Consider the following 14,781-nt stretch of genomic DNA (forward strand, 5'->3'; position numbering starts at 1 on the left):
CCCCTCTTTACAGAACTACGCATTGCCCCCCCCCCCCCAGCTATCAATCCTGCTCCTAAAGAATCTTTCTACCACATGTTTCATACACCTTAACAGAGAGAAGAAATTAGTTCTGCATTAGCGAACCTTTCATGAAGAACAGCAGTGAAGTTGTGGAAGGTGTGTCATCACTGCCTCTGCTTCAAAGTTTTCTTTAAGTTACTCTAGACAATAATGATCTGTGTTCTATAGCCATTTGTAGAACTAAATGCCATCACAATATTACCACAACATAACTGCATTTTACTTTTTTTTTACCATCACTCAAAGCAGCACGCACAAAATCCATACGAATGCAATCTCAAAAAAGTAACTACAGCAATTAACACCAGAATCAAAACATGCAGCTTAGCAAAAAGCTCATTAAATAAATTCTGTGATTAAAAAACAAGAATCATTGTCATTACATCAAAATAAATTAGCCAAAGCTTGTTCAAATGGGATGCACTGGCATAGTCTGTGAAACATCACCAGAGAATGTATTCGTCACTCCTCCCTTTGAGAGGCTTTTCCACAAGGTGAGGGCCACCACAGAAAAGGCAATTCCAAATGAAGATGTTGGGCAGACTGAAGGTGATGAGTATGTTTGCACAGGGAGTGGTGGTCCTTCAAGTGAGAGTGTCAGGTTGTGAACAGCTTTAAAGGTAAATAGCAGCACATTGAATTGAGCCTGAAAACAGATAGGTAACCAGCACAGATGTCATGAGATTGAAGATTTCAGCAGCATGGATCAGTGTGGCTAGGATAGCAGAGTCCAAGAGGGTGAAAGATTGCTAATTATAACTAAACGGTTAAGGCACTCCTAGCAAGAGCCTGAGTTCTGGAAGACACCTAAGTTCTTTGCTTGAACCAATAAAAGTCAATGTGACCAATCCATACTCAATGGTACTAAAACGTCAAGGAAATCTGCTTTTTCTGCTAGCATCATCACTTCTGTCTTCTGTGGATTCAGTTTCACCTTGTGGGTTTTGCACACAGCATTACTGCATCAGTTTTGGCCCCATACTGCTTAAGTTTATCCCTTGGTTTCCATATATTCTCTTGAGCCCTTAGTTTTGCTATTTTAAAAGCAAATTCGGGAACATCCTTGAAAATTGGGGGCAATATTATTAGGATTTTAAAAGACATTCCATTTGATATAAGACAGAAGAGAAAGAACTATAAAGAATTAATCCTTTTCTTACAAACAAATGGCATCAGTTACAGGTGGTTAACCTCAGAAGGCGTCATTTTCAAGGTTAACAATAAAAAAGAAAAGATTGACTCTGTTTTTAAAGCACGCAAATTTCTGCGGACACAGCTTGGGGAACCAGAAGAGGGCAAAGAGGAGGAAAAGAAAGCAACTCTGATGGCGAGTTGGCCTCAGGGTCTTCGGACGAGGACTCCCCTTCGGAAAAGGGGGCGGCTGCTCCCAAAAGCCTTTGTAAACTGAGGATTAGAAAAGATAAGAATAAATAAGGGCTGAAGGACTTGGAGATGCTCTGGGAATAACTTGGAGATGCTCTGGGAATTTCTTTAAACAGTTAAAGGGATGGTTAAATGATAATTAATCTAGCATAACCGACTAAGTTCATTGTATTATTAGTAGCTTTTTGAAAATAGCATGGTGTTAAGCTGACGTATGATCTCCTACTCTTGGGTTTTTAGTTAGTTGTTGGTCTTTTTTCTTTATTCCCTAGATGTAGTACCCTTTCCTATATTTTCTGTTGTAGCTTTGTAGTTTGAAAAACAACCCCAATAAAAACCTCCCCCTAGGGGGATGAAAAAAATGTGCATGTATAAAATTTCTAAACATACTTATGGGTTTCCTTGTTCTATTTATCCTATTTTTTCTGTATTTTTACAGAGATGAATTACTATATGAAATTCTTATCACTCAGTTCTATAGAATTCTGATTTGCTACACCGCTGACTGGGTTCTACTAATCTTTCAGGAGAACCAACTTTAACTCTTCATCAGAGCTTTGGCCTAGGTCCAGATAAAGTTTTCTGTTGACCCAAAAGCTGGTCAAACAGTATGTCTTTACCTAACTAGTCAATATATCATTGGTTTGATCTGCTTTCCCCTTTCCTATGTAGCTTGTTTACCAATCTTATATTCTAACAGCAAAGTTGGACATAACTTTGGATACTTAAATTTGGTGACTGGAGCTGTGAATGGGCAAGACAGATCTTTCTACAAATCTGAAACGGGTCCCAGGTTTGCAGAAAAATGTGAAATCTTTTTTTTTTTTAAGTGAAAATGATAACAGGAGATCCTGTAGTTTTAAGCAAGGGTTCCCTCATTGGCTGTTGCTAGGCAACTACAGTATTCCAAGGCTGGGTTTCAGTGAGTAAAAGGAAGGCCCCTTTCCAGGCCTATGTTGAAGGAAGAATTATTGAAGCCAGGCCTAGAGTTGCCAGCTCCAGGTTGGGAAATTCCAGGAGATTTTGTGGTACAGTCTGAGGAGGCCATGGTTTGGGGAGGGAGAGGCCTCAGCCTGGTATAATGCCATAGAATCCACCCTCCAAAGCAGACATTTTCTCCATGGGGAAGGAACTCAGTTGTCTGGAATTCAGCTGTAATTCTGGGAGATCGCAGGTCTCACCTGAAAGCTGGCAACCCTAGGTCTAGAAGCAACTTCTGGGTGATTTGATACCATCTGATCTGCATGACTCAACTGGGCCTGGCTGCTTTCTGCTGTTTAACAGCAGCCACCCAATGAAAGCCAGTGTAGTGTAGCGGTTTGAGCTTCAGAGCAGGGTTTAGGAAACCCAGCTTAAAATTCCTACCTTGCTGTGGGTGATTTTGGACAAGTTACATATGTTCAGCCTAACCTACCTCCCAGGATTATTGTGTGGATAAAAAGGAGGAGAGGAAAATAATGTAAGCTCCTTTGGTCCCTACTGTGGAGAAACAGGGTTATAAATTAAGTAAGTAAATAATAAATATAGCTGAAGATGGCAGGCAGATGAAAGGTAGGTTGGTGAATCACTGAAAAGGAGAAAACGAGGCAGGGAAAGGGTAGAGGTGGGCAGGAGATAGGGTTGCCAACCCTAGGTTAGGAAATTCCTAGAGACTGGGAGTGTGGAGAGGGTGGGATTTAAGGAGCAGAGGGACCTCACTGGGGTATAATGCCACAGATTCCACCTTTCAAAACAGCCATTTTCTCCAGGGGAATTATGGTTGCCAGCCTCCAGGTGGAGCTGGAGATCACTCAGAATTACAAATGCTCTCCAGATGACAGAGATCGGTTCCCCTGGAGAAAATGGCATCTTTGGAGGGTAGACTCTATGGTATTAAACCCTGCTGAGGCTGCTTCCATCCCCAAACCTTGCCCTCCTAAGGCTCCACCTCCAGCTTTCCAGGAATTTCCTAACCTGGAGCTGGCAATCCTAAATGGGAACTGATCTCTGTAGTTGGGAGATCTGTTGTAATTCCAGAAGATCTCTGTGCTCCATCTGAAGGTTGGCAACTGTAGAAGGAGAGAAGTGTCACGGCTCAGGTGGGGTGTCACCTGATGCTGCCACCACTCTGGTTCCAGGCTCCCTTGAGAAGGCCCAGAGCACCCTCCCAAGACCAGACCTCCCTTTTGGCTGAATAATAGGTGTGAGGACCAGGCAGAGTAAACAATGAAAATAGTTTATTTTATAGGAGATCAAACAAACAAGGTGCAGAATAATAACAGTAAATGGGTGAAAAGAAATCAAATGCCCTAACACATCTAAATATATACTGTCCCTAGCTCACTATCTCAAGTGGCCTTAAACTACTCACCCTTCCCTCAGGATGAGGGTTTCTCCCTACAGCAGCCTTCCTTCTGGCTCAGCCCTCTGGGAAAAAAGAACAGCTTTCCCTGTTGTACCAGTTCTCTTCTTCCCTATTGGTCAAAATTGGCACCAAAACTTCCCAAGGCCTTCTGGGATTTGTAGGCCCAGCCTCCTCCCACTGCTAGCCAGGCTCCCTGGGCCTAGTAGGCCTCTGGTAGCAAAGCCCAGATCAATTTTGACAGGAAGTATGAAAAGGGGACAGGCTATAGGGGTTTTCAGAAAAGAAAAGAGGAAATAGTGGGGGAGGGGGAAATGAGATGTATTTAATTATCTTAGGCATCTTCCACAGCACCATATGTAGTTTACAAACTCATTATTCCCAAACATGAGCGTGGATCCAGAACAGTATTTCTGTGAGCTCAAAAGACTTCCACCCATTAAGTGACTTTCTCACTCACACTTCCAGCTACGCCCCCAAAATGCAGTGCCTGGGAGCCCAAAGAAACCCTGCTCTGGGTCCAAATCAGAGGGTTACATTTCAAAGTCCTATGACAGGCATATCTTAGCATTAAAGCATTACGTGTCTTAAAAATAACGTATGTCACTTGTTTAACCCAATTTTTTCTTGTTTAAAACTAGGCTTGCCAAGTCCCCCCGGGGGTGGGTGGGAAAACCCCCACCCTAGAGGCCTGTTACTTGCCGCCGGCGGATCGGGCCCCGGGGGAAACCCCACCCCCAAAGCACGCGCCATGCCCGGCGTCAGCACGTCACCCTGAAGTGACGTAATTACATCGGACACATTGGGGGCGGGGCCACAATCATCCAAGGGAAAACTCGGATGATTGTGGCTCTGCCCTCAACGTGCCCGGCGTGATTGTGTCACTTCCGGGTGATGTAATTGCGGTGCGCGTGCATGGACTACCGGACGAGGACGGGACTCCCCCGCTATACAACAGGTGAGGACTTGGCAACACTATTTAAAACAGTATAATCATCCCCACAATATTGTCATCTTCCCCGTCTTGCTTGACCCTTAATCCTCTTGATCTATGGCATAATGTGGCCACAAATACTTTTGTTTGCTTCATAATTGTGGCTCTAGAGTTAGAAGATGCCCCCTCTGAGACCTTTGTTGTAACCAAATGCTGTGCTCCAAGTACTCAGAATTTTACAGTGCAATCGTATGCAGTAACTGTTAGCTTCCTGACCTGCCTTCTAGGAAGACCTAAGCCAGGCCAGCACGATATATAACCTATCAAGACCTTCAAAAACAGCCCATTTCTGCTGCTGGCCAGAAAAGGAATATTCAATACCTGGCCCAATACACGTCTAGTTCAGCCTGATAGTTCACAAGTTGTGCAGGCCTGCTCTGAGCTAAAAGGTTGTCGGGGGTGTGTGTGTAAACTTAACAAAGGTCAGGATTTTAGAAGTTACCTTAAATGGTTCATGAAATCAAACAGGTTAAGTGTTGTGAGATGCCTAAAAATGTGAGAACTGACCAAGCAGGAGGATATTTATTGGCCAGAATCAGCATTTTACATTTTTAAAGGTAAAGGTAAAGGTTCCCTTGCTTGAAAGCCAGTCGAATCCAACTCTAGGGTTGCGGTGCTCATCTCCGTTTCAAAGCCAAAGAGCCAGCGCTGTCCGAAGACGTTTCCGTGGTCATGTGGCCGGCATGACTAAACACCAAGGCGCACGGAACGCTGTTACCTTCCCACCGAAGTGGTACCTATTTATCTACTTGCAATTTCTTGCTTTCGAACTGCTAGGTTGGCAGGAGCTGGAACTAGAGATGGGAGCTCACTCCATCATGCGGCACCCGGGTCTCGAACTGCTGAACTACTGAGCTTCCACAGCCTGCAGTTCAGCGTCTTAACCACTTGAGCCACCGCAGCTCCTAACATTTTTAAAACTTGGCTTTAAAACAGCAGTTAAAAAATGAACTGTGATCACTAACTGTAGTTCTAGCAATATTCCAAGGAGTCATGAAATTACATGCCAAGAAATTTACAGCCTTCAGCAACACACACACATAAATTCAAGGCCATTTCACATGATCTCTTGCTACCTGACGACTCTGGGACAAGCATACTAGTCAGACACACCCATGTGGGCACACTACTGAACTCACAGTCTGCAGGGGTTTTCGAGGAGGCATCATTTATAAGAACTAGTGCTTACAAGTGGGGAACTCTACACCTGAATTTGTCAAAATCTCTGGAAGTGTGACACAGTCTCCCCCAACAGGGCTCACTTACAGCATGAATCCCCCTTTTCTTGCATGGTAACTCACCTGTGACTGGACATAGTCCCATGCATTCTCAATGGTCCTGTTTTTTTCATCATCAGGATTATAATCCTGGATGAGTTTATGGACGATTCCAGATACTTCTGCTTTGAGCTGGCAAAGAAACATGGGAAGGTTAATATCTTAGTGAGGCTTGCCCATTACATTACAAAACTGCATTTGGTCCACTTGAATTTTGGCAACATGTGCAAGTTACTATACTATCTGATTAACTTCGTCCATAAATCATACTTTAACTTTCCAAACACAAAGACACAGTATGAGCATAAAAACTGTATATACAATCTACACAGAGCAGAATGCGTATTAAAAGGATAAATACATGAGCATTTATTCAAATTTGTACAAAAAGCTGCAGCAATGAAATATGTAATTTAAGAGTGTCAGGCCCTGATACAACATTAAACTGATGCTTACCTCACAATTTACAGGGGACCGACTTCTTTGCAGTTTCTTCCCACATTGCTCTGAACTATTTGGATGCAGGACTACATTAAGGGGATTGTATGGTTCCCTCCTTGGGAAGGAATCCTAGAAGGCCCATCCGCTGCTTGGATACTCATTCTGTGCACCATCAAGGTCTCCAGGCTTGCTGGCAAGAGAGCTTTAGGTGCCACCTTAACCTTTAAGTTATCCTGTTGCTATGTTCTTCCCTATAGGCTTCATTGAGAAGTGCAGGACTTCCTCATCACCTGTCTTGAAGCAGGAAAGCGTGTGTTCTTACGCAACTCCCCCCTCCCTTCTATACTACTTACACAAGCATCCTTGTGTATCCATGTGTACATGGGATGCATGCTCACAGTGAGAACAGGCCATTATTTAATATACTTTAAGTTTAAGACTAAGACTAGGCTTGCCATGGAGTATTAAGGAATTTCTCTTTGGACAAAGGGCAGCCCAAATTGTGCTTACCACAGCTAGCAATGTCAAACAAAGGCCCATCTCCCACATTAGGCAAGACCTACTGCTTGGAGGTGACACTCCTCTGTCATGGGAGTCACAAGGCTATCAGGGTACGTTCCAATTGGGGTCAGATACAGAGAGAAACATTAAGCCAACCCTAAAACTGTATTTTCCCTCCAAGAATACTGCACAGATGAGGCTGTGGAAGATGAGGACTTTCTTAGCCAATGCAACTGAGAGAGTGTGTGTATATATGGGGGGAGTGCTGCAGGTTGTACCGCTGTGCTTCTGCCAGTAAGCAGATCTTCCTCAGTGGACCACATGAAAATGTCTCATTCAGTGGGGGTGGCCTAATAACCTATTTCAGTCATACAGCCAGTCTGTGTCTTCCTCATCCTGCTTTGCCTCCAGTCACTCAAAAAAGCCCCAAGCAGCCAAGTGCAAGAACCCAGCAACAACTAGAGAGTCAGGCAGGGGATTCAGCTGGCACTTGAAGGCACTGGCAATGGGCTTTCAACTGGGTCAAGTTCCACAGCAAATAAGTAATTGTGAGCAGTCTGTCATGCTGCCAGATTCTAGCATATGGCGACCCTGTTCAGCTCCAATAAAGCTTGGCAGAGAAGCTCAGACACATAAACCCAAAAATGCTGTGGCGTAGAAGCTACACGCAGACTGCCTTTCAGCAAAGCTGCTTGGAAGTAGGCTACATTATCTGCTTATGCACTTCTACTGGACTTCCATGGGGAAAAATAATCATGCAACCTTGCCCATCCTTCCCCTCTTCCCCACCCCAGTTGATGTCTAACCCTCATCCCATTACTTAACTGCTCATTCTTGCCCCCACCCTTATAAGCAGGAGGGGACTGATGAGAAGCAAAGCAATTTGACCTGGTTCCTGCAGCTAATGCAATTGGTTTTGGCTACTTTTGTCCTAAGTGGCAGTAAGCCTGCGGGCTTTTCTCTCTCCTCTGTGTTCTGCATAGTGGGGCAAGAGAAAGCTGCTTTCGTGTACTAGACTTCAACCTGCTGCTTTCAAAGACTTCTAATGGTGACTGAAGCTTCCATTCCAAATTGTGCAACGTTCTGTGTGCTTGCCTAACCAAGGAGCAAGGATTCATCTAGGCTAGCGTCATCATGACTTAGGCCCCAAATCTAATTTTTATGCCCAAGATGAATCCAATTACTATACTTCTGGATTTGGGCTTCTGAGGACATGTACAGTGTAGAATCACAGTCTCTTCCCACACATGAAGTACTAAATCAGGAAGGCCTAAAATAGGATGCATGGCTTTCAAGTGAATGCAGTCTCATCACCATTGATACAATCATCCCCAATAATTTGAAACACCAACTTCCCAGTGACCATGTCCTTTACTAAGGATGGGCACAAACCAGTTCATGAGCCAAAATTTAGGCTAGAGTTGCCAGGGCTCCAGGGTCTGCCCTGAGATTACATTGTTGACATTGGGTGGGGGGTGATGCTCTAGTTTTGGGGCAAAACTCTATGGTTTGAGCCCAATTTTACCATAGAGTTTTGCCCAAAAACTAGAGCATCACCCCCTCCAGCGGCGTGATGACGCCACCTCTGGGTGACATCATCATGTCGTGTTTGGGGGCATTTGCAGGTGGGTTTTCCCCCACTGGCCAGCTGGATGGCAGCAGAAAGGGCTCTGTAAAAATGGGGGAACCCCCACCCAGACCAGGGGCCTGGCAACCCTAATTCAGGCCAAACTATGTCTGGTTTGAAGCTCAGTAACCGCTATTCAGGGAAGATGCATTCCCTGAACATTTACCAGACTTTTGGGTCCATTTGGCTGTTTGGGGCCAGCCATTTAACCCTTTGGTTTTGCTCCCTGCCACTTCAAGGGGGGAGCCAAACCAAAGGGTTAAATTAAGCCCCTTTCCAGCCAATCCCCACCCCTTTCTCCCAGCTGCAGTGAGCCATGTCTGGGAGAAAGGTGAAAGGGAAGTCCCTCTCAAGGTGATCCCCACTCCCTTTCTCCTGGCTGTGGCTTTCCATGGCTGGAAGAAAGGGGGAACTGAACTTACCAGACTGGTTCAGTTCGTGTGGGGCCTGTTCAGTTCAGCTTGGGATTCAGTTCATGTGCTGCCCGGAACCTTGAATTGAACCCCCTTTTTTAGGTTCGTGCCCATCCCTATCCCTTACACACTACATCAACCATAGTTTTCCCCCCAAAGACCCCACATATTTGCCCAAATACCATGGGACTTATGAGCAGGTGAACTTGGTTTAATGGTGCCATTAAAGTGAACAACTCTAACGCCCCTACCAAGGGCATATAATGGAAAATAAAATTACTGTTTAGTAAGACCTTTTGCTTTCCAGTTTGAGGCAGGGGAAGGAGATGTTGCACACACTTCACCCTGCACAAACAGATCTTTGAACCATCTCAATCATTTATAGAAGTGCTTGCAAGAATCAACGCTTGTTGTCAAAACCAAACTTTTATTTCTTCAGCATCAGCTGAAATAATTCCAGTGTCATAAAATGAGGTTTAGATCTCCACAACTTAGAACATTGCTTTAGTTCTGCTTTCAGTGAAAGTGGGACAAAAGGTCATAGCAACAAATATGTACAGTATCTTGTTTTTGTGCTTTCCTCAGATGGAAGTCTTATAATGGGTTGCTTTAAAGGAGTGCAGCACTAATAGTGTGGATTTGCAGGAAGTGGAGCAAAGAAATTAGACCTGAGGTAACAAAACCACATACATACCCCTACCTAATCTCTAAAGGGAGGCAGGGCACAGCAAGTACAAGAAAGAATATAGCTAGGCACAGCTTGATGACAGTTATTTTAAAAGATGTCTTTCAGGAATGTTCAGGTGGCTTATTTAAAAGAGACAATATAAAAACCAGGAAGCAGAACAGACAGAGACAGATATCAAACCCAAAAGCCACTGTATAAAACAGAGATGCAAGGCCATAATAAGAAAGAGGCACACCATACTATCAATGTAGTTCAAATGGCTGCTGAAAAAAGGGCACTGAAAGTATGCGCTTGTTATTTTGGGAGGAGTACATCCTACCAAACGTAAGTTGAATGGAGGTGGTAACTTCTATCAAGTTGCAGTGGACTTATGGAAATCCCATATGGTTTTCAAGGTGAGAGACATTTGGAGGTAGTTTATCAAATCACTGAACCACAGCCTAGAGCACCTCAGTCTTGTCATGATTGTTTGCCCCATCTAGCCCACCACAGAATCCAGACTCAGATTAAGAAGAGCCACAGCTTTAGTGGACAAACTAGCTGCTCCATTTAACTCATGGCCATCACAGGGACTTGGAGTCAGACAGCAGCTGCAAGTTCCCTGTGGGAACTCGCTTCTATAGCCCCACAGGGTCCCAGTTCTGATCAAGAACTGCAGTGTGGGGGGCAGGATCAGACATTTGGAGGTAGTTTACCAAATCACTGAACCACAGCCTAGAGCACCTCAGTCTTGTCATGATTGTTTGCCCCTTCTAGCCCACCACAGAATCCAGATGCAGATTAAGAAGAGCCACAGCTTTAGTGGACAAACTAGTTGCTCCATTTAACTCATGGCCATCACAGGGACTTTGAGTCAGACAGCAGCTGCAAGTTCCCTGTGGGAACTCGCTTCTACAGCCCCACAGGGTCCCAGTTCTGATCAAGAACTGCAGTGTGGGGGGCAGGATCAGCTCTAGCCTTCCTCGTGCAAGTTTCCTGACACAAGACAGTACACATGCAGCCCCGATATGGGGCAAACAGCATTCAATTCAGTTAGCATTCTTTTTTTTTTTAAAGCTACAGGCATTGCTTCTGTTATTTCAGAGAATTTTAATTCCCCTGATTTTTTTTTTAAGATTTCAGATTTTCCTGTAACCTTGGGACTTCCTTCAGGTTTGTAGAGAGATCCCCTGTTATCTCTCCCTAATTCCATCCTGGAGCTCTATCAATCACATTCCCTATAGCCTGGTTCCAAAATAGATATACCAACAAGCAGGGGACCTGTGAGGACTGGCAGGGGACATCTCATTTCCCCTACCCCACTGTTTCCTCTTTTTCTTCCCTAAAAGTCCCATAGCCTCTCCCCTTTTCCTGCTTTATTCTTTCCTTCCCCCCCACCAGCCAATCTACTGTTATCGGCTCCCCAACTTCAGCCTTCCCTCCCCCAGTGGCATCTGCCTAGGAAAACTATGGTCCAGTTGCATGGTGTCTTCTGCCAAGTCAGGCCCAGTTGTATGTTGGGGAGCTCACAAGGGCTTGCAGGGAGGCACCTCATTTCCCCTGTATCCCCCCTCCCTTCACTATTTTCCTCTTTCCTTCATCCTGGCAAGCCCCATTTCCTCTCTCTTTTATCATTCTCTCCTTCTAAGCCATTCACCAACCTACCTTTTATTTGCCTCGCATCATCAGCTATATTAATTATTGGCTTCATTTATACCCCACCTTTCTCCATAATAGAGCCCCAAAGCAACTTGTATCATTCTCCAATCCTCCATTTTATCCTCACAACAATGCTGCAAGGTAGGTTAGGCTGAGAATGTATAACTAGCCCAAGGTCATCCGTGAGTTTACATGGAAAAGTGGTGATTTGATCTGGGTCTACCAGATCCTAGTTTGAAACTCTAACCGCTATACCACACTGGCTTATGTGGGATGGCCACTGTTGAACAGCAAGCTGAGCCTGGTTGAGTCATGGAAGTTGGGTGGTAGCAAGTCGCTTGGTGGTTGCTGGTAGGCCTGGTCCCCTTAAAAGGCCAAAACAGTCCAGAAAAGAACCTAACACCTTACCCCTGCTTTTTCCTGACAGAAATTAAGACTGGAACCAGCTGGCAATATTGTGTGGTTGCCTAGCAACAGCCACTGAGGGCATCTGTTTCTTAAAGCTACAGGCTCTGCTTCTATTATTTGGGGAGGGAGTTATTTCAGATTTTTCTGCAAACCTGGGGCATTTTTCAGGTTTGTAGAAAGACTGGTTGTGTCTGTTCACAGTTCCCATCTCTGGATTTATGTATCCACAGATTCAGCCACACTGAGAATTAGATACATTGATTAGATACATTAGATACACTGAAAAAGAGTGAATGCTGGGTGTCATCGAAAAACTGATGACAATGCACAGAATATTTCCAAATGACCTATCCCAGCAGCTTTTTGTTGTTGATGATGATAATGAAGTTAAATACCATGGAAAGAAAGCCTCTCTCCTTGAATGTTCTCACGTGACAGCTTCACTCTTCCCAGTGGAGTCTATTGGCTCTCCCCTCCCCTGTCTACAATGTACTCTGACAATCTGGGCTGGAGCTTTTTCAGTGGCTATCCCATGCTTTATGGAACACCCCTGAGAAGCCGGGGGGGGGGGCTTCTACCCTCCTGGCTTTCCAATGAGGCTGTGAAGCAGAACTATTCCACAGAGCAGTTGTAACAGTCTAAGACTGGGCCTCTGTTTAGGCTTTTAATTATGTGATTTTATATGGTTTGTATGCATTTGATTTTATTACTACCCTCCCTGGGTCCTGGCTTGGTCAGTAGAAAGGCGAATTCATAAATATTTTTAAATAAATCAATAGGACCCAGATGGAGATGAACAGCAATCATGTGAACTCTGCCCTCTAGAAAAGATGAGAGCCACTGAAGCATGGTACCTCCAGATCCCATCGTATTCTGCGGTCCAAAAGGATACCATGGTAGATGGTATTTAAAAACATTCAAGGAAATGAACAGGGACTCCTGCACAGGCTGTCCCTCCTGCACAGGTTGTCAGCTATGGTAACATGGCCATTTCAAAACTAAAGCCACAATGAAAGAGACCTACTTAAATCATCCAAAAAGCTACCACATGCCCAATTGCTTTCACTCAAAAATAGAACACTGCAGACCAACCTACAGTTACGACTGGGCACATCATGGGAAATCCCCCACCTAGAAGCATACAAGGGCCTCCTTCAGTAATGCTAGGACAGTCCTGTCCCTTAATGAGGTATTTGCTACTTCAGCCTTTATGTAGGGAACCTTGAAAGTACCAACCTTGAAAGTGCTGAATGTGCACAAGGTAAACTGGTCATTTATAAGTTTCTCTTAGTTGCCTTTTTTCTAGAGGTTTATAAAATTGCACATGTATTAAAAAAAACTGGATAGACAACTTTTTCCTCTCTCTCCCCTACTAAAACTTGCAGATTGGATGTTGTGACAGCCACTAGCTCTGCTGGCTTCAAAAGGGGATTTGTGACCCAATTGTTAAGCTCTTTGACATAAAATTCTACCGTTTAATTACTCATGGACTCCTTTTTGTAATCAACTTAATCTAAAAAAGTATTATTAATTTCTTACATCATAATTTATTTTGGAATAACAGTGAGATAAACCGACTGTAAATAGCATCACCTTTACTGTTTGCCCTGAATTCTAGTTTTATGGTAGAGAGAGAAAGATTTATATCTACTTTCTCTGCCCCATGACTAATTTTATAAACATCTCTCCTCCCTTAGCTATCTGTTTTCTAAACTGAAGAGTCCCAGACTCATTAGCCTTTCCTCACTGGTTTAATCATCAATCCTGTTCTGTATTTTTTCCAGTCCTGCAACATGCTTCTGGAGATAGAGCAACCAGAAACTTATGCAGTATTCCAAGTGAGGCTATACCATAGATCTAAACAAAGGCATTAAAATGTTGAAAATAAAATTGAAATCTCCTTCTTAATAATATCCCATATGGAGTTTGCCTTTTCACCACTGCCACACACTGAGTTGTCTGTTTTGTAATCAAGCCTTCCCCTACAATACCCAAAATTTCTTTCTTTCGAATCCCTTTTGGATGGGTCATTTTGAACTGGAGGCTCTGCCATGTCTTTTGGTTTCCTATGAATTTCTAAACTGTCCTCAGCAAGAGGGCCTTAGATGAAGAGAGCTGCCAGCTCTGAGTACCTGGAGATTTTGGGGGTGGAGCCTGAAGAGGGCAGTGTTTGGGGAGGAAAGGGACTTCAATGGGGTATAATGCCACAGAGTCCACCTTCCAAAGCTGCCATTTTCTTCAGGTGAACTGAGCTCTGTTGTCTGGAGATCAGTTGTAATCCTAGGAGATCTCCAGCTACCACTTGGAGGTTGGCAACCCTATGGGTGATCATTCACTTTCCTCCAGCACATTTAATGCCACCTTCACTACCTCAGGCAGGAAGACTGGGAGCTTGGCAACCCTATGGATGATCAGTCACTTTCCTCCAGCACATTTAACGCCACCTTCACTACCTCAGGCAGGAAGACTGCTGGTCTGCAGGGTGGATGGTACACTTGCAGAATCTCTATGTGCACCTGAGTGCAATACCAGACTGTTGGATGGTATACCTGTAATCCTGGCAGACCAGACCATAGCAGCAACTCATCTAGCTCTGACTTGTACTGACCTATGGATTCACAGCTAGAAGAGATACTTACCCTTCCGAGTTCACCCACCCAGGTCTCTAATACATGTTGCGGCTGTTTGCTCATCAGAAATTAAGCCCTGCATAACTTCATCAAACAGCAGCAGTCTTAGACTAGGGAAAGTTAGTAGAATGATAGCTAAGGTACACTCTGGCAGGAAGAGGGACCAGAAGGAGAACAAACAGCAAAATCAAATTCCTCCTTATGTAGCCCCATATATCTTCCACCACCCATATTCCATCATTGTTTAACAGAGATCACACATATTTCTTTATTTACATAAGAACATAAGAGAAGCCAATGTTGGATCAGGCCAATGGCCCATCTAGTCCAACACTCTGTCACACAGTGGCCAAAAATACCAGGTGCCATCAGGAGGT

General features: G+C 44.3%; 1 protein-coding gene across 1 annotated transcript in view; it reads right to left on the reverse strand.

The window, feature by feature from the left end:
* CD82 (CD82 molecule) overlaps positions 1–14,781 on the reverse strand; it is an 89,045-nt gene that overhangs the window by 8,865 nt on the left and 65,399 nt on the right. Inside the window, exon 6 of the mRNA XM_015426138.1 lies at positions 6,083–6,190. Within this exon, the coding sequence (XP_015281624.1) occupies positions 6,083–6,190 (108 nt within the window). The remainder of the gene's footprint in view (positions 1–6,082; positions 6,191–14,781) is intronic.

Source organism: Gekko japonicus, unplaced genomic scaffold (assembly GCF_001447785.1).
Source record: "Gekko japonicus isolate JY-2015 unplaced genomic scaffold, Gekko_japonicus_V1.1 scaffold171, whole genome shotgun sequence".
NCBI classification, from domain to species: domain Eukaryota; kingdom Metazoa; phylum Chordata; class Lepidosauria; order Squamata; family Gekkonidae; genus Gekko; species Gekko japonicus.